Here is an 18,299-nt window from a genome sequence, read left to right as displayed (position 1 = left end):
TTCACGACTGACATTTGGACCAGCGATATAGGCCCCATGAGCATGCTGAGTCTGACAGCACAGTGGGTCGTTGAAGATTTCGTACTGAGAAGTCGTATTGCACGCTCATGAACGTGCTGGTTGTCATACCGCTGCTGCCATTTCAATGGCATTTGAGAACATGTTTGAAACATGAACACACTCCATTCAAACAACTGACTCGAGAAATAAGCTCATCAACTGCACCTGAAGTAGACATGATACCCTCTGTCATGGCATTGAAACTAGAGGTCGACCGATTATGATTTTTTAACGCCGATACCGATTATTGGAGGACCAAAAAAAAACGATAAGGATTAATCTGACGATTTATTACATTTATTTGTAATAATGACAATTACAACAATGCTAAATGAACACTTATTTTAACTTAATATAATACATCAATAAAATCAATTTAGCCTCAAATAATGAAACATGTTCAATTTGGTTTAAATAATGCAAAAACAAAGTGTTGGAGAAGAAAGTAAAATTGCAATAAGTGTCATGTAAAAAAGCTAACGTTTAAGTTCCTTGCTCAGAACATATGAAAGCTGGTGGTTCCTTTTAACATGAATCTTCAATATTCCCAGGTAAGACGTTTTAGGTTGAGGTTATTATAGGACTATTTCTCTCTATACCATTTGTATTTCATATTGCTTTGACTATTGGATGTTCTTATAGGCACTTTAGTACTGCCAGTGTAACAGTATAGCTTCCGTCCCTCTCCTCGCCCCTACCTGGGCTCGAACCAGGAACACATCGACAACAGCCACCCTCGAAGCATCGTTACCTATCGCTCCACAAAAGCCACGGCCCTTGCAGAGCAAGGGGAACAACTACTCCAAGTCTCAGAGCGAGTGACGTTTGAAACGCTATTAGCGCGCACACCGCTAACTAGCTAGCCATTTCACATTGGTTACACCAGCCTAATCTCGAGAGTTGATAGGCTTGAAGTCATAAACAGCTCAATGCTTGAAGCACAGCGAAGAGCTGCTGGCAAACGCACGAAAGTGCTGTTTGAATGAATGCTTACCAGCCTGCTGCTGCCTACCATCGCTCAGTCAGACTGCTCTACCAAATATCAAATCATAGACTTAATTATAACATAATAACACACAGAAATACGAGCCTTAGGTCATTAATATGGTTGAATCCGGAAACTATCATTTCGAAAACAAAACGTTTATTCTTTCAGTGAAATACGGAACTGTTCTGTATTTTATCTAACGGATGGCATCCCTAAGTCTAAATATTGCTGTTACATTGTACAACCTTCAATGTTATGTCATAATTATGTACAATTCTGGCAAACTAATTACGGTCTTTGTTAGGAATAAATGGACTTCACACAGTTCAACAATCCAGGCGGCCCAAACTGCTGTATATACCCTGACTGCTTGCACGGAACACAAGAGAAGTGACACAATTTCCCTAGTTATAAGAAATTCATGTTAGCAGGCAATATTAACTAAATATGCAAGTTTAAAAATGTATACTTGTGCATTGATTTTAAAGAAAGGCATTGATGTTTATAGTCAAGTACACATTGGTGCAACGACACTGCTTTTTTCACGATTGCGCTTGTTATATCATCACCCATTTGGCGAAGTAGGCTGTGATTGGATGAGAAATTAACAGGCACCGCATCGATTATACGCAACGCAAGACACGCTAAACTAGTAATATCAACCACCATGTGTAGTTAACATAATCACTAGTTAAGTTTAATGCTAGCTAGCAACTTACCTTGGCTTCTTGCTGCCCTCGCGTAACAGGTAGTCAGCCTGCCACGCAGGCTCCTCGTGGAGTGCAATGTAAGGCAGGTGGTTATAGCGTTGGACTAGTAATCGGAAGGTTGCAAAAATGAATCCGAGCTGACAAGGTAAAAATCTGTCTTTCTGCCCCTGAACAAGGCAGTTAACCCACCGTTCCTAGGCCGTCATTGAAAATAAGAATGTGTTCTTAACTGCCGACTAAAGTTCTTAACTTTAAAGGTGTAAAAAAATTATGAAAACTTAAAATCGGCACTAATCAAAATTGGCCATTCCGATTAAATCGGTCGACCTCTAATTGAACCGCCTGCTCAACAAAACTGCCGACAGGCTGTTAACAAGCAATTCGGTGGCATTCTCGCTGAGCCTCTTTACTGTGTCGCCACCATGCTCGATGCTATGTACAAGGACCGCTACTTCGATGCAGACAAGAAACGGGGTTTACGTGAAATGTTAGACACAGCTGGACAAGACAGTGCGCACCGAGGAAGAGAGGCCATGGACAGAGAGCTGAAACTTCACTGCTTGACTTGTACGATGAAATCCTGGTTGAGAATGAAAAGACTGAACAAATGAACGAAACAGCACAGCAACTAAGTGAAAGAAATAGGTTTTGATTATGTTTTACTGGTAATGGGGACATATGTAAATGCCAACAAAATAACTTTTTGGTTAGTGTGGTGTGTAACCTTTATTTAACCAGGCAAGCCAGTTAAGAACAAATTCTTATTTAAAATGACGGCCTACCCCGGCCAAACCCAGACTACGCTTGGCCAATTGTGCTCCACCCTATGGGACTCCCAATTACGGCCAGATGTGATGCAGCCTGGATTCGAACCAGAGACTGTAGTGACGCCTCTTGCACTGAGATGCAGTGCCTTAGACCGCTGCGTCCGTGTGTGTAACTACTTAACTGTACTAGAATCCTTAAAAGGCAGCTAAAATGTTAAATATCGGTATCATTTTTTATTGGCAAGGAAAATATCGGATATCAGCCAAAAATGTCATATCGGCGCATCACTAGTTGTTACTAGATTGGATATTTTCTGGTGAAGAAGGCCTTGCTAATAAAAAGCACTTGAGATGCAGTTTAGCACTTGGGTCGCCCCGATAGGTCAGGCAACCGATAATGTGACCCTTGGCCCCCCTTTGCCAGAAAAACTTTATGGTTAAAAAAATACCCCTAAATCCAATTTCCAAGATACAACTAAAGCTACTGTTTAGGAATCCTGAAAAATAAACAATGTCTTACACTTAACTGAGACATTATCCTAGCAATGTCAGAATTGTTTCCAAAATGCTTGGTTGGGAACCATTGATGGGTAGTGGCTGATTCCTTTTGGGTTGCCACTTGAGGCTGGGTGCTGGCTAGAATTGTTCTAGCCTACGTGTGGCCGACTTCACGAGAGAGCGAGCAGGAGCAAGCTCCAAAAGCTTTAGAAGGGTCACAGTAAAACAGGTTCAATGACCACTCAAGTGATTGTAGAAACTGAATAGGGATTGTTTGAATGTAGCCTCGACAGCCCATTAAAAGAAGGCGAACACTGATCACGTCAAATCATTGAGACCTCAGGTCATGCCTAGTAGATATTGCCTTCTCTGAACCTCAACCTCCACAGCAGAAAATCTAAAGAATGATCGACCGCCACTTACTCAGACAATTAACAGCATCTGTGTAGAGTTACTCTTCACTGAAATTACAGAGGACAAATTTGCTGCCTGCTGCCACCCTTGCCTGCACACCCAGGCTCAGTTCTGAGTAGTTAATGCAAGCACAAGGGAAACCAAGGCTATCTATATCAATGTCTTGTGTGAAAGTTGGATCAGCTGTTCTGAGCAGCATCAGTATGACGTTAATTGCATTTTTAACTAATCCTTTGAAGAATGCATTTGTATTCTGGAATTCCTGTGGCTTGCTTAAAATAGAGCATTACTTGATACCCGATAGCAATCACTTTAATACGAAGTGACATATTGTGGGCACATGCATCTGACGTCAGGCCACAAAATACAGACTGTACAAAACAGTTGCTACATGGAGGGAATGGGGCCGAGGACCAGTGAAGAGCTCGGGGAAAAAGAGAACGGACGTGGAAATCACCTTTTCACATCTGTCAAACCTCTTGACGTTTCACAGCAATACTTTTTCAAATGGCAAAAATGAAGACAAAGCAGACCAAACTCTTTGGTCCTTTAAAAACCTGCTGTAAAATAGTGTGCTATAGCTTGGACAACATAATGATGTGCGTTTCCAACATTAGGGCTGTTTTCCGAAAGAAGTTAATCCGCTTTGTGTTTTGTTTCCTTGCCATGATACTAATGAGAATCGCGATATTGGTATCATCCGAGCCCTAGCAGACACAGAGAGGGAGAGCCTATGACAAGCAATTCATTACCAACAGATGTCTCCCTTGAGAAAAGACCATTATCTGACTGAAATCCACAGATACAGAGGCTGAATGGTTCTGTTGCGTTTCTCTAATTTCTGCCAATCACTGTTGTGGCTAGAGACTAGGCAATTTAAAAAAAAAAAAAAACTGTCCCTTGTTGTATACTAAGAAACTATTGGTTTTGCTTTCACTGCACCCACTCTTTAGCTTTGAGAACCATGCGTGTGATTATCTGAATGAACGAGACATAGAGACTTGTGCATTTGTGTCACTATCCAGAACCCAAGAAAGGACTTGGGACTGCTTCACAATCCATCTTAAGATCATGGAATGTGGGACTTTGCTGATAGGATAGCTCTTAGTATCATAAAAACAGATAAACTAACTAGGTCTAACACTTTTTAAAAACAGCAATCTGGGATTCCAAAAAACAACAAAAGCGGCCACCCCGCCACTTGTTTTGGTAAACAGCTGAAGGATGGGGCTTAAGAAATGTAACCGCAGCTTAGCTATGGATGCAAGAACTGACCATCAATGAGTATGTTCCCATGCACAGTAATAATTCAATATTAAAACTGATTATGGCAGATTATAGGACTATTGCATAAACACCTTACACTGCTCATCTTAAATCGATGTAAGGTAAAAAACGAAGTAAGCACACACCGATTAAAAGACCTGGTTCTGAATAATCTTTAGAAATATTAGGACATGTAAACACCTTACGTCGGCGTAACAGCTGTGTATTTGATCAGCGCATGTGCTAGCACCAGCCGAGTGAGCCGCTCTCTTTAGTGTGAGTGAAGTGAGTTCGGAACAACACACAAGTACTTCACACACACATTTTACGTCTGAACTCAGAGTCAAATATGCTTCAGAAAAATAACATGGTTGCTGTGGTAGAACGTTTATTTTGATTGACAATTTTCTGCATTTATCAGAGTGCCATCAGGTAGCCAGATTTCAGACGTGTCCATGTAAAACAGGATTATTAGGGAAATCATTCTTCTTACAAAGCATGAAAACGTTTTAATCAAACTATTATATTAAATCTGACTATGCACAATAAATTGCATTATTGTGTGCATGTAACCAGACTCTCAAACCCTGTACCTGGAGAGCTAACCTCTGGTTTGCAATCCAACCCCAGTTGTAACTAACCTGATTCAACCAGCTAATTATTTGAGTCAGGTGCGCTAGATTACGGTTGGAGGGAAAGCCTACAGGACGGTAGCACTCCAGGAACAGAGTTGGAGAGCCATGGTCTATGATATGAAAACGGTTGGCTAGTTTTAAATATTTAGAAACTAGTGTTAGTTTGGTGTCACAGTTTTGTCCCAGACCCAGCTAACACACCAGACTGGAAGGTTCTCTAGAGCTCTGTTAGTGACCATCCGGTTCTTGGTTACCTCCCTAACCAAGGCCCTTCTCCCCAGATTGCGCAGTTTGGCTGGGCGGCCAGCTCTAGGAAGAGTCTCGGTGGTTCCAAACTTCTTCCATTTAAGAATGATTGAGGCCACTGTGCTCTTGGGGACCTTCAAATGCTGCAGAATTTTTTTAGTACCCTTCCCCAGATCTGTGCCTCGACACAATCCTGTCTCGGATCTCTACGGACAATTCCTAAAAACCTGTTTTTGCTTTGTCATTATGGGATAGTGTGTAGATTGCTGAGGAAATTGTTTTATTGAATCCATTTTAGAATAAGGCTGTAACGTAACAAAATATGGAAAAGGGGGCTGAATACTTTTCCGAAAGAAATGAAGATTGATGTTTTAAGCACTGCAGACAATTAAAAATGAAGACACAAATTACTACAGAGAGTAGTTGACATGTTAGTCCTTTTAACGTGGAACCGTCGTCCTCACATCCTCGGAACAGCTTATTATCTGAATCCTTCTGACATCGGACCGTCGCCCTAATGTACCCGGAACAGCTTATTATCCGAGTCCTTTTAAAGTGATGCTGCAGGGCTCGCGTACTGAGAACAGGAGGTTACATTTGTGTCAAGGGCTTATATAGTGGAGGGAGAGAAGGGTGCGTTTCATAGTTTATAACCAATGTCTCTTCACAGGGGCGGGCCACTGATTGAGCAGAGCTCTAACCTTATGAAAACCCAATTCTCTCATTTGGAAGCTAAAATTACATTTAATCTTTTCACAAATAGTTTCATATTTAAACATTTAAATTGCACAACAATTCCATGTGAATCTGATAACTAGAATGTGTAGACTTTCCCAGATATAGTTTATGTCGTCCTGTCATCAGTCATAATGTCTCAGATGACAACCGAACTGACATCATATTCATTAAGTACCAACGCATATTTTCAACTGGTTGGATTACCGAAATATGGCCCCCCCCCCCTTTTGATGTTCCCTGACTCTCTATGTTTAACAAAGGCTTTTCAAGAGTCCTTCAGTAGAGTCAAGAGAGGAAAGGTATTTATGGGGGGGGGGGGGGGGGGGTCATAAACCTTACCCACAGGTCAACGTCATGACATTGGTCTGGCCCAAAGCTCATGCTAGCAAACTTGCAATATTGTATAAAATATCCTAGGCCCTCAGTTCCCAGTGCCAGTGAGCTCTGGAGAGACATACACAGCTGTAAGCTATTTGCACAAGGGATAAGTTATTAGGTAGGACTATTTTATGACTTTTCCACCAGATCAGAGCATGACATATTTTTCCCCTTTCATGCTGAGTGGTTATCAAAAGGGAGAGCGCTAGAAAGATTTTTCAAATAGGCTACGTTGAGTAGTTAGTTGATAAAATGGATGTTAATTTGATGCTTGAGGCAAATAAAAAATTACTTTGAGAAGCTACACAATGATTGTGAGTTAAGGCAATCAGAAATAGTATCAGATCCCCAGATGGGCACATTTATAGGCCTACATTTGCACGCAGGCCAGGTAGCCTAGGCCTACTTCTATGCATAATCAGGTGCGTGTCCTTACTCAAGATTGACAGAAACGCTCCAAAAATATACATTTTAAAAAGACTCGCAGCAAAAGGTCTGAATACTTATGTAAATAAGGTATGTTTTTTTTATTTGTATTAAATTTGCAAACATTTCTAAAAACCTGTTTTCGCTTTGTCGTTATGGGGTAGTGTGTAGATTGATGAGATTTTTTTTTTAAAGCAATTTTAGAATAAGTCTAACAATAACAAAATATGGAAAAAGTCAGTCTGAATACTTTCCGAATGCACTGTATATTGGCTACACCTATCCAATGATGTCAGATCAAAGATACATTTCTAGGGCTAGAGGATAGGTTGATGATGTGGGACTGAGATAAATGAGTCTAGTGAGCAGCAGCCTTACCTTTTTAGTGCTGACAGACCTCCGTAGCGCCCTCCCATTGGGTCCCACTACTCTGGCGTTACCACTGCTCCCAGAGGGTAGTGTGTGTGTAGAGGGGGAGCTGGAAGGCGCACCGAGGGGTGCAGAAGACCTCTCCGTCAGACTTCTCTTGGACGCCACATTGTTGTTCTCATTGAAGGTCATCGACCTTTTGTCCTTAGTGTCCCCAAGCCCCAGGTCAATGCTCTGTCCACTCTTGATCAGGCCGAGGTAGTCTTTGAGTATCGTCTGGGTCGTTGGCTCACTCAACCAGTTGAGGAAGAGCTCATCCACTTTCATTTTAAGCACCGGTTGCAGGACTTGTGGCGATGGCATGTTGTTAACCTCCATTTACTACTTTGACACCACAGCACCTGTCAATGGAGAAATCAAATAGAGAATATGGGCGGGGCAGCTACGTAGCTGGCTAGCTAGATCCCTTCAGATATACCAGTGGGCAGTTTTTATCACGTTAGATACGTTTAGGAATGGGTGGCCAGTAATAAACTGGTCCTGAACATCTCTAAAACTACAAGCATTGTATTTGGTACAGATCATTCCCTAAGCTCTAGAAATCAGCTGAATCTAGTAACGAATGGTGTGTGTGGCTGTTGAACAAGTTGAGGAGACAATTACTTGGTGTTACCTTACATTGTAAACTGTCATGGTCAAAACATATATATTCAATGGTTGTCAAGATGGGGAAAGGTATATCCATAATAAAGATGCTCTGCTTTTTTGACACCATACGCCAAAAAGCAAGTCCTGCAGGCTCTAGTTTTGTCTTATCTTGATTATTGTCCAGCCATGTGTCCAAGTGCTACAAAGAAAGACCTAGTTAAGCTGAGGCTGGCCCAGGACAGAGCGGCACATCTTGCTCTTGTTTGTAATCAGGGGGCTAATATTAATACTATGCATGCCAGTTACTCTTGACTAAGAGTTGAGGAGAGACTGACTGCATCACATCTTTTTATAAGAAACACGAATGTGTTAAATTCTAAATTGTTTGCATTGTCAACTTAAACACAGCTCTGACACACACTTACTCCAGCAGACATGGGCTAAACACGTGCATGTGACAAATAACATTTTATTTGTTACAGATTCTAGTTTTGGAAACAGAAAACTGAATGAGATCAAATGATGAGAAGCAGAATGTTGGCCAAAATCCAACTCGCTATATCTCCTCCCACTACTGGCCACAAGGCTTCCTCTCATCCCGAGTGGCGCAGCGGTCTAAGACACTGCATCTCAGTGCAAGAGGCGTCACTGCAGTACCTAGTTCAAATCCAGGCTGCATCACATCCGGCCGTGATTGGGAGTCCCATAGGGCGGCGCACAATTGGCCCAGCGTCGAAATATATTTTTTAAAACACCATATTTGATAGTTAGTGGAAACACCAACCGGATAATTCACATTTATACATCCAATGAAATAACTAGCTCATTTTTCTATATGTGGCATAATGGTACTTGAAGAGGGTTTTAACTTATATATCAAACAGCTTTATAGAAACATGTGCCTAACGGTGGAGACAGACTAACATAATGAAACATTGAAAAATAGATACAACTGAGTGTTTACATATTTATTTAGCTTTCCACCGCAATTACGCAGAACTATGTTGTGTGTAATTGCTGGCTATTCTTTAGATGCTGAAATAAGTCTATTTTTTCCCCTCCAACTTTCTTTTATGTGGTGTCGGAGCTCAAGTGCGCTCACAATAGTAGCTGCTTAAATCGTGGAGTTGAGTTTAAATAGTCTATGGATACTAACATTAATGCGTTAGCTAGCCCATTCATAGACGCTACCTTTAGCGCCTTGACGATAGTATCTTCCGGCAAACGCATTAACGTTAGCCAGATGTTTTGTTAAAGCCCCGACGCTTGCACTAACATTAAGACTCATCGCTTGCAGTACGGTTTTTTTTAAGGTTAAATTACTACACACCTTTATATGGTTAGGGTTTCCACACGGCATATTTCCATGTTACAGCACTTCTTTATGGAAAACAGACAGAAATCAGAATCGACTGCCTGTGCTAATTAGCCATCTGAGTCTCCGAAAACGGAAGACAGATGCCACAAAGGTTGTCACTGAAAACTACTGTCGGCTGCAACTGTTAAAACAGGGTACAGCAGTGGAGGCTGCTGAGGGGAGGACAGCTCATAATGTCTGGAACAGAGTAAATGGAATCGAGTCAAACACATAAAAAAACATGAGTTTGATGTATTTAATACCATTACACCAATTCTGCTCCAGCCATTGCCACAAGCCGGTCCTCCCAAATTAAGGTGCCACCAATCTCCTGTGGTGTACAATAAGTACATTTTGCATTTGTACAATTATTTTAATATGATTTGAAAGTAGAGTACTTTACGTCTCTAGAACCGTATTGTAAATGAGAATTGATTCACATTCAGATTGATTATTTAGCTGTTTTGGCTGCCAGAGCCAATTTGCCTCTGAACAGAACATGTAGCTAAGGTCCTTGGGTAACTTTAGGCTCCTTTAGTCCATTATCGGGTTAGTGCGGTAGCTAGAGAGCTTGTTAGAGCTCATCTCTCGTGTATCAGACAGAGAGATACATTCGAAAGGAAAACCAAATAGGTATCTAATGTTTGTAAACTGCAAGAAAGCAAGCTAACAAACGCCATCCTTCAACAGTAGTTAGTTAATCGGCTAGTAGCAGCCGTAGTTAGATAAATTAGCTAACGTTACCTTTTGCACGAACCCTGTCAAGATTCATGTCACTACGGAAACGTTAGCTAGTTGTTGCAGTTAGCAAATTAGCATCACAGCAATTAGCTAATTTATCCAGCAGTTAAATAGCTAGACAGTTGCATCAGCCATTTCCTAATACTGAAAAGCAACATAATAACAAGCTACTTAATCAACGTTAGAATTAAAACAAATAACGTAATAGCTACAGCAGCAGCTAGTTACTTCTTCTGTCGTGACAAACTGCTACGCTAATTGGAGCAATGCAAGCGAAATACCACTAGCTACGATGAAGGCATTGAAAGGAAATGTATGTAGCTAGCTACCATATACAAGTAGATTCACATTTTAAAGATTACCTGTATGTTATTATAGTCAGGATACAAATTGTAGAGAAGCGTTCATTTCACCGGGGTTTACTTTGAATTCCAGATCTCGTTCCCTACCTAAGTAACCAGGAAGAGCAAACAACGCGGGAACTTTCTGACAACAAGAACGTGCCCACGTAACTTAATTAACCCTATCAGTCCTGAGACCCCATCAGAAGTCGGCTTTTCATTTGTCTGACATTCATTTATCTGTCCAGCCCGTATATTTAGCCTCACAATGAAGCGTTATGCCATTTTATTTTCAGGACAACCAGGGGTACAAGTAGAACACAAAACAATTAATGAGTTTCCTAAGTGTTATTGACAAATGTCCAGTGCTTTACTTGGACCGAACTAGATTCCGGTGCTCATTTTGGATTTATATTTAGGTGCAGGAGCAAATGTAAATAAATAAAAGTAAGGTTGGCCATAGCAAAAACCTGATAAAGATACATTTATATGAATGCTCAGTGGGAAATTATTATCCAACTAGTCAGTGACAACTGTGTGGAGTTTGGAGTTTGTGACAGAAGAACTCTGTACCTTCTAACAACTCTTGTGTAGAACAAAACATGTTTAGTCCCTGAGTCTCAGCTTTTCATAGATAGCTTTTAATAGTTTATAGCTCAAACCATTCGGACTCTAAAGACATTTTTGTAAAAAGACCGGACCCGGGCCCTTTCGGGATCTGCCCTTGTCTCACAAAATCCACTCTAGCTCAGTCCCCGTTAATTATCAAATCAAGTTGTATTAGTCATATGCACCGAATACAACAGGTGTTGACCTTACAGTGAAATGCACATTTAAAAGCCCCTAACCAACAATGCAGTTAAAAAAATATATATGGATAAGAATAAGAAATAAAAGGAATTAATGAGCAGCAGTAAAAGTAATTAAAGAGCAGTTGTAAAATAGCAAGACTATATACAGGGGGATTCCGGTACAGATTCAATGTGTGGGGGCACCAGTTAGTTGAGGTAATGTGTACATGTAGGTACAATTACTAAAGTGACAATGCACAGATGATAACAACAGAGAGTAGCAGCGGTGTAAAAGGGGAGAGGGGGGGCAATGCAAATTGTCTGGGTAGTAATTTGATTAGATGTTCAGGAGTCTTATGGCTTGTGGGTGGAAGCTTTTTAGAAGTCTCTTGGACCTAGACTTGGCGCTCCAGTACCGCTTGCCGTGTGGTAGCAGAGAGAACAGTCTATGACTAGGAGTCCTTCACAATTTTTAGGGCTTTCCTCTGACACCGCCTGGTATAGAGGTCCTGGATGGCAGGAAACTTGGCCCCAGTTATGTACTGGGCCGTACGTACTAACCTTTGCAGTGCCTTGCGGTCGGAGGCCGAGCAGTTGCCATACCAGTCAGGATGCTCTCGATGGTGCAGCTGAAGAATATTTTGAGAATCTGAGGACCCATGTCAAATCTTTTCAGTCTCCTGAGGGGGAATAGGTTTTGTCGTGCCCTCTTGGTGTGCTTGGACCATGTTAGTTTGTTGGTGATGTGGACACCAAGGAACTTGAAGCTCTCAACCTGCTCCACTGCAGCCCCGTCAATGAGAATGGGGGCGTGCTCGGTCCTCATTTTCCTGTAGTCCACAATCATCTCCTTTGTCTTGATCACGTTGAGGGAGTTGTTGTCCTGGCACCACACGGCCAGGTCTCGAACCTCCTCCCTGTAGGCTGTCTCGTCGTTGTCGGTGATCAGGCCTACCACTGTTGTGTCATCGGCAAACTTAATGATGGTGTTGGAGTCATGCCTGGCCGTACAGTCATGAGTGAACAGGGAGTACAGGAGGGGACTGAACACGGACCCCTGAAGGGCCCCTGTGTTGAGAATCAGCGTGACGGATGTGTTGTTACCTACCCTTACCACCAGGGGGCGGCCCATCAGGAAGTCCAGGATCCAGTTGCAGAGGGAGGTGTTTAGTCCTAGGTTCCTTAGCTTATTGATGAGTTTTGAGGGCACTCTGGTGTTGAACGCTGAGCTGTAGTCAATGAATAGAATTCCCACATAGGTGTTCCTTTTGTCCAGGTGGGAAAGGGCAGTGTGGAGTGCAATAGAGATTGCATCATCGATGGATCTGTTGGGGCAGTATGCAAATTGGAGTGGGACTAGGGTTTCTGGGATAATGGTGTTGATGTGAGCCATGACCAGCCTTTCAAAGCACTTCATGGCTTCAGATGTGAGGTCTTCAGGTCCGTAGTCATTTAGGCAGGTTACCTTAGTGTTCTTGGGCACAGGCACTATGGTGGTCTGCTTAAAACAAGTTGTTGTTACAGACTCAGACAGGGAGAGGTTGAAAATGTAATTGAAGACACATGCCAGTTGGTCAGTGCATGCTCGCAGTACACATCCTCGTAATCCATCTGGCCCTGCGGCCTTGTGAATGTTGACCTGTTTAATGGTCTTACTCACATCGGCTGCGGAGAGCGTGATTACACAGTCTTCCGGAACAACGGGTGCTCTCATGCATGTTTCAGTGTTATTTGCCTCGAAGTGAGTATAGAAGTAGTTTAGCTCGTCTGGTAGGCTCGTGTCACCAGGCAGCTCACGGCTGTGCTTCCCTTTGTAGTTTGTAATGTTTTGCAAACCCTGCCACATCCGACGAGCGTCAGAGCCGGTGTAGTGCGATTCGATCTTTGTCCTGTATTGACGCTTTGCCTGTTTGATGGTTCATCAGAGTGCATAGTGAGATTTCTTATAAGCTTAAAGTCCCGCTTCTTGAAAGTGACAGCGCTACCCATTAGCTCAGTGCAGATGTTGCCTGTAATCCATGGCTTCTGGTTAGGGTATGTACGTACAGTCACTGTGGGGATGACGTCATCGATGCACTTATTGATGAAGCCAATGACTGATGTGGTGTTCTCTTCATTGCCATCGGAAGAATCCCGGAACATATTCCAGTCTGTGCTAGAAAAACAGTCCTGTAGCTTAGCATCTGCTTCATCTGATCACTTTTTTATTGATCTAGTCACTGGTGCTTCCTGCTTTAATTTTTGCTTGTGAGCAGGAATCAGGAGGATAGAATTATGGTCAGATATGCCAAATGGAGGGCGAGGGAGAGCATTGTATGCATCTCTGTGTGTGGAGTAAAGGTGGTCCAGAGTTTTTTTCCCTCTGGTTGCACATTTAACATGCTGATACAAATTTGATAAAATGAATGTAAGTTTCCCTGTATTAAAGTCCCCGGCTACTAGGAGCGCCGTCTCTGGGTGACTGTTTTCTTGTTTGCTTGTGGTGGAATACAGCTCATTCAATGCTGTCTTAGTGCCAGCCTCAGTCTGTGGTGGTATGTAAACAGCTACGAAAAATACAGATGAAATCTCTCTAGGTAGATAATGTGGTCTACAGCTTATCATGAGATACTCTACCTCAGGCGAGCAATAGCTCGAGACTTCCTTAGATATTGTGTACCAGCTGTTATTTACAAAAATACATAGTCCGCCTCCCCTTGTCTTACCAGACGCCGCTGTTCTATCCTGCCGTTACAGCGTATAACCAGCCAGCTGTGTGTTGATAGTGTCGTCGTTCAGCCACAACTCCGTGAAGCATAAGATATTAATGTTTTGAATGTCCCGTTGGTAGTTTAATCTTCCGCATAGGTCAAACATTTTATTCTCCAAAGATTGCATGTTTGCTAGCAGAATGGAAGGAAGTGGGAATTTATTTGATCGCCAACAAATTCTCCGAAGGCAGCCTACCCTCTGGCCTCTTTTTCTCCTCCTAATTACACAGACTAATGGTTTGTACCAACAGATGCAGAATAAATAGATTAATCCAATGGCAGCTCAAACATACAATGCTTAAAAGGGGTTAGAAGTCCTAAATCAGGCCAGCATGATGTGGGACTCATTGGGTTAAAGGGGCAATCTGCATTTAAACAACAAAGCTTCCCTGCCACTGTTTTGATAAACAGCTGAGGGATGGGGCTGTAACCACTCTCGAATTTATAGACAGAGCTATGGATGCAAGGACTCAAAATGTTATCAAAATTATAGTTTTAACCATAGAATTACATATTAGAACAAGACTTTATTCATTTAGTAGAGTAATTGAATAGGATATCTGTGGTTTAAACCATGTTTTTAGGCCACAGTGTTACAATTTCAGTGTTAACAAACAATGGAGTAATAAAAGCGTATATTTTGAGTTCCGGTGGGGTACAACAGTGGAACTAAGTTCATAAGGTAAATATTATTCATTTAAAATTCCAAAATCTATGTTTCAATCACAGATTGCCATGTAATTAATCGCAAATCACTGAAATCATTTGATAACCATATGACCACAAATGAAGTGAGCGCCTTGTTTCCTCACATCCACTCACTCAAGAAGAAAGGGAAGATGGTTTGGAAGTATGCTGTATTCAGACCATTCTGACACATTTATCAGAGACCATTTTGACATGAGTGAGAATGTGGTCAGTGTTTTAAACAAGAGCCTAACCCTAAGACTGTACAAAGACAACGACAGGTAGGCACCCACAAATGATGTGATATCAGTGCTGTTATTATACTTTTTGCCAGTGTAGCGCAGATGCATAAGTGTTAGTTCTAAGTATCCTTTTGATTATACTGCAGCCAAATGAGGGACAAATTGGTAGTGTGTTGAAGATGTTCTTGCAACATGCATTTAATATAAGCAGCATTTGACATCAACAATTTTCCTTGGAGCCACAATTTTCATTATCACTAACACTGAAGACGAGCATCATTCATCATCCATAAAAATCTAAATGTGAAACATTTTCATGAAATTGAGATTCCCTCCATGATGAATAACTAATACTATTCACTGAGATGTACAGTGTGTCAACGGCAGGGAAATGTAACCTATAAGGTCACACAAGCCAAGTAAGAAGATGTTGTAATCAAATTCTTAAATTGTATTTATTCCTCGACCCTCCATTAAGAGCCATTGAGATAGAACTACAAGGCCAGCAGGAAACTGGTGGTTATAATGGAGGATATAGAGAGAAAAAAATTCCATCAACACAAAAATACTTCTTGTCTGCATTTAGGTGTGTCCTATTATATAGCTGGAGTTGACTGTGGAAATGGTATACCTAATAAGGACCCACACACACACACACACACACACACACACACACACACACACACACACACTTCTCCCTGAAGATGAGATGGACAAGATGCCACCCTGTTTTACTTATCATTATATGATGCTATGCACATTACTAACACAATCACAGAAAGCCCATATATTCAATACCCTAAAACTGCTTCTATTTCTTTCCATTTGTAAATGTCTACCACATTCCACTGCAGTTAAGATGGTTTGTTTTATACCATTCATAATCCAGATTTGAGTTAAACTCTAATTTCCCGAAACACTGAAGTACTGTACTTATTTCCAGGAAACAAGTATTGTGTGTTAAATTTTTCCTGTAATAACTCGATCCTGCATCTCTTTCCATGAATGACAATTCTTCATCTGTGTCTGATTCCAGTCTCTCTCTTCTCCTTCTCCCCCCTTATCTTCTCAACCTACTGAAGACTCTGTAGGGTGAGATGGAGCAGTGTTAAGGGAACTGGGCGGTCTTATTGATTACTGGAGAGGAGTCTTCTGAGGCAACATGGCTCCCCCACTGCTTTCCCTGCATAGGCAGTAACTCTGGGAGAGGTCAGTTCCAATAAAGGTACCATCATACACCCATACAGAAAACAAGTTGACGTCTTACATCGGTACCCTCCAAATGAATCTTGCAAGGCTGCAACTTTTCCATAAAGAAAGTCCAACAGTCCAAGGCAGTCTTTGCACTACTCACCTGGAAATATAACCACATTTAGAAAGGTCTGTAATTTTACTATATATGAATGGCATAGTAATGAAGGAGGTAGAAAACTATACATGTATTGCAAACGTGTTTTGTACACACACAGACACAGACACACGCACACGCGTTAAGCTTGTTTGCCAAGAGCAAATGTATCTCACTGTTGTGAATATTATTGACTGAGTTCTCCTGATTGCTTCCCTTGATAACAGCAGTAACTAAAGTCTGCTGCATTCAGAGTTTTCAGAAGCGAGGAACGTAATCAGAAAACTCTTTGTTCTTCTCAACAGAGAGCCTCATTTATCAGAAATGAGAGGAGAAAAGTGAAGACCTCAAAACCCTAAACTTTTCAACTTCTCAAAGCATAATTACAGTGTACAAATAGGATTTTACCCAAAGCTGCAAACATGTTGTTTTTTTCACGCCTGGAATGACATTTCAAAGGTTTGGCCCAGTCAGAAACCACAGGGGATAGCTGGTTAACGTGGAAGAGTGCTAGTGAGGGGTTCATGTGTACAGCTTGCCCCTACTGCTGTCAATTTATGGACTCTCTGAAGTAGGCTAAAAGCAATCTGCACTAATAAGGCAAGTGTGTAAAGTTGAAATAGTTTGGTTGTTGTTACATAGGAAATTATGTTGTGCAGGCGGCTAACGTGAACTAACTGCTGGTGAAACAATATAGGCATAGTGCATACAGTAGTTTGTGTTTGGCCAGTCTTGGTACAATGATTGCCAGGAGAGTTCTTGCAAAGTTTACTGTCCATTTCCCAATCAGACATACAGTATAAACACATGCGTAATGGGTGTTAGTGTGGCCCTCCATGTGGTCCTCCATTGAAATGGTGTTATAGATTTTTATCATCAAGTTGTGTTGCAATTTCACTTCCTGACATGTTACAAAGCCAACAGTGCAACTACAGTTGACAACTGGGTGCAGAATATTCTCACTTTCTTTCATCTGTGATTTCAATTTAACAATAATAGAAAAGTCTTACAGTTCAGTCAAAAATGCAAATAGGAAAATGTCTCAAATATCAAATTAAAAATAGAATGAAAAAGCCAACAGTTTGACTATGTATATAACGCATGCACATAAACAACATTAATTTAACATTCTCTGTAGCAGATAAAGATTCCTCTAAGTAGGTTTACCCCTTTAGTGCAATCTACAGTATTCTGCAACAATATTTTCCATTGGCATGAAAGAGAAATTTGGCTTTAACAATTTTTTTATACTTTCATTCAAAAGCCATATCATATCTGAAATACTATTTAAACACCGGTCATTTTTCCAACATTTACACCACATAAAGTAATGGTGTATATGTGTACAGTAGTTTGGCCTTCTTATAAGGTAATTTGTCATCATTTCATTTTTATTTAGCAATGAGGCCACTCTGTCCTTTGTCTGAAATCCTGCAACGTAGTTAGTTATACAGTATAATTTATGTGAGCAATGTTGTATTGTTTTAAATCTACAATGTTGGGATATAGCAATCTCTCATTGTGAATTTACAGTACATTGCTTTGATCTTCTTCTTCCAAAAAAAATCTGTGATATCCTCAGAACTGAGTTGGGGTGCGAACTGTGAAACACTCCAAACCTCCTGTTCTACCTCCCAAAATGTAATCTGATGCTGATAAGTCTTCTCATACTCCTTTTATAGTCATACTGTAAACACGAGAGCAGTGTTTTTATTCCTTAAGAAAATCAGAGGGAGAGAATCAAACTGGCTTCAATCAACATTTAGATTCCTAATACGCGGCTCGAGATGGAGCCGCAGAGGAGGAGACTTCTTTCATTAGAACACATCAGTGGCTCTCTGAAGTTAGCTCCTTCCATCTGAGATCACTTTAAAAGAGAGACAATGCTTCTGCCTATTG

General features: G+C 41.2%; 1 protein-coding gene across 4 annotated transcripts in view; it reads right to left on the bottom strand.

Moving 5' to 3' along the window:
* ppp2r3b (protein phosphatase 2, regulatory subunit B'', beta) overlaps nt 1-10,748 on the bottom strand; it is a 65,880-nt gene extending 55,132 nt beyond the window's left edge. For all 4 annotated transcript variants that reach the window (XM_014163834.2, XM_014163832.2, XM_014163835.2 and 1 more), the window contains exons 1-2: nt 10,604-10,748; nt 7,505-7,896 (exon numbers count right to left, since the gene is read on the bottom strand). In XM_014163834.2, the coding sequence (XP_014019309.1) occupies nt 7,505-7,873 (369 nt within the window). In that variant the 5' untranslated portion in view covers nt 7,874-7,896; nt 10,604-10,748. The remainder of the gene's footprint in view (nt 1-7,504; nt 7,897-10,603) is intronic.
* Nucleotides 10,749-18,299: the final 7,551 nt, after the last annotated feature.

The sequence above is a fragment of the Salmo salar genome, chromosome 21 (assembly GCF_965601325.2).
Source record: "Salmo salar chromosome 21, fSalSal1, whole genome shotgun sequence".
In the NCBI taxonomy this organism is placed as follows: domain Eukaryota; kingdom Metazoa; phylum Chordata; class Actinopteri; order Salmoniformes; family Salmonidae; genus Salmo; species Salmo salar.
Note: the sequence above shows the minus strand (reverse complement) of the source record. Positions and strands in the feature narration are given on the sequence as shown.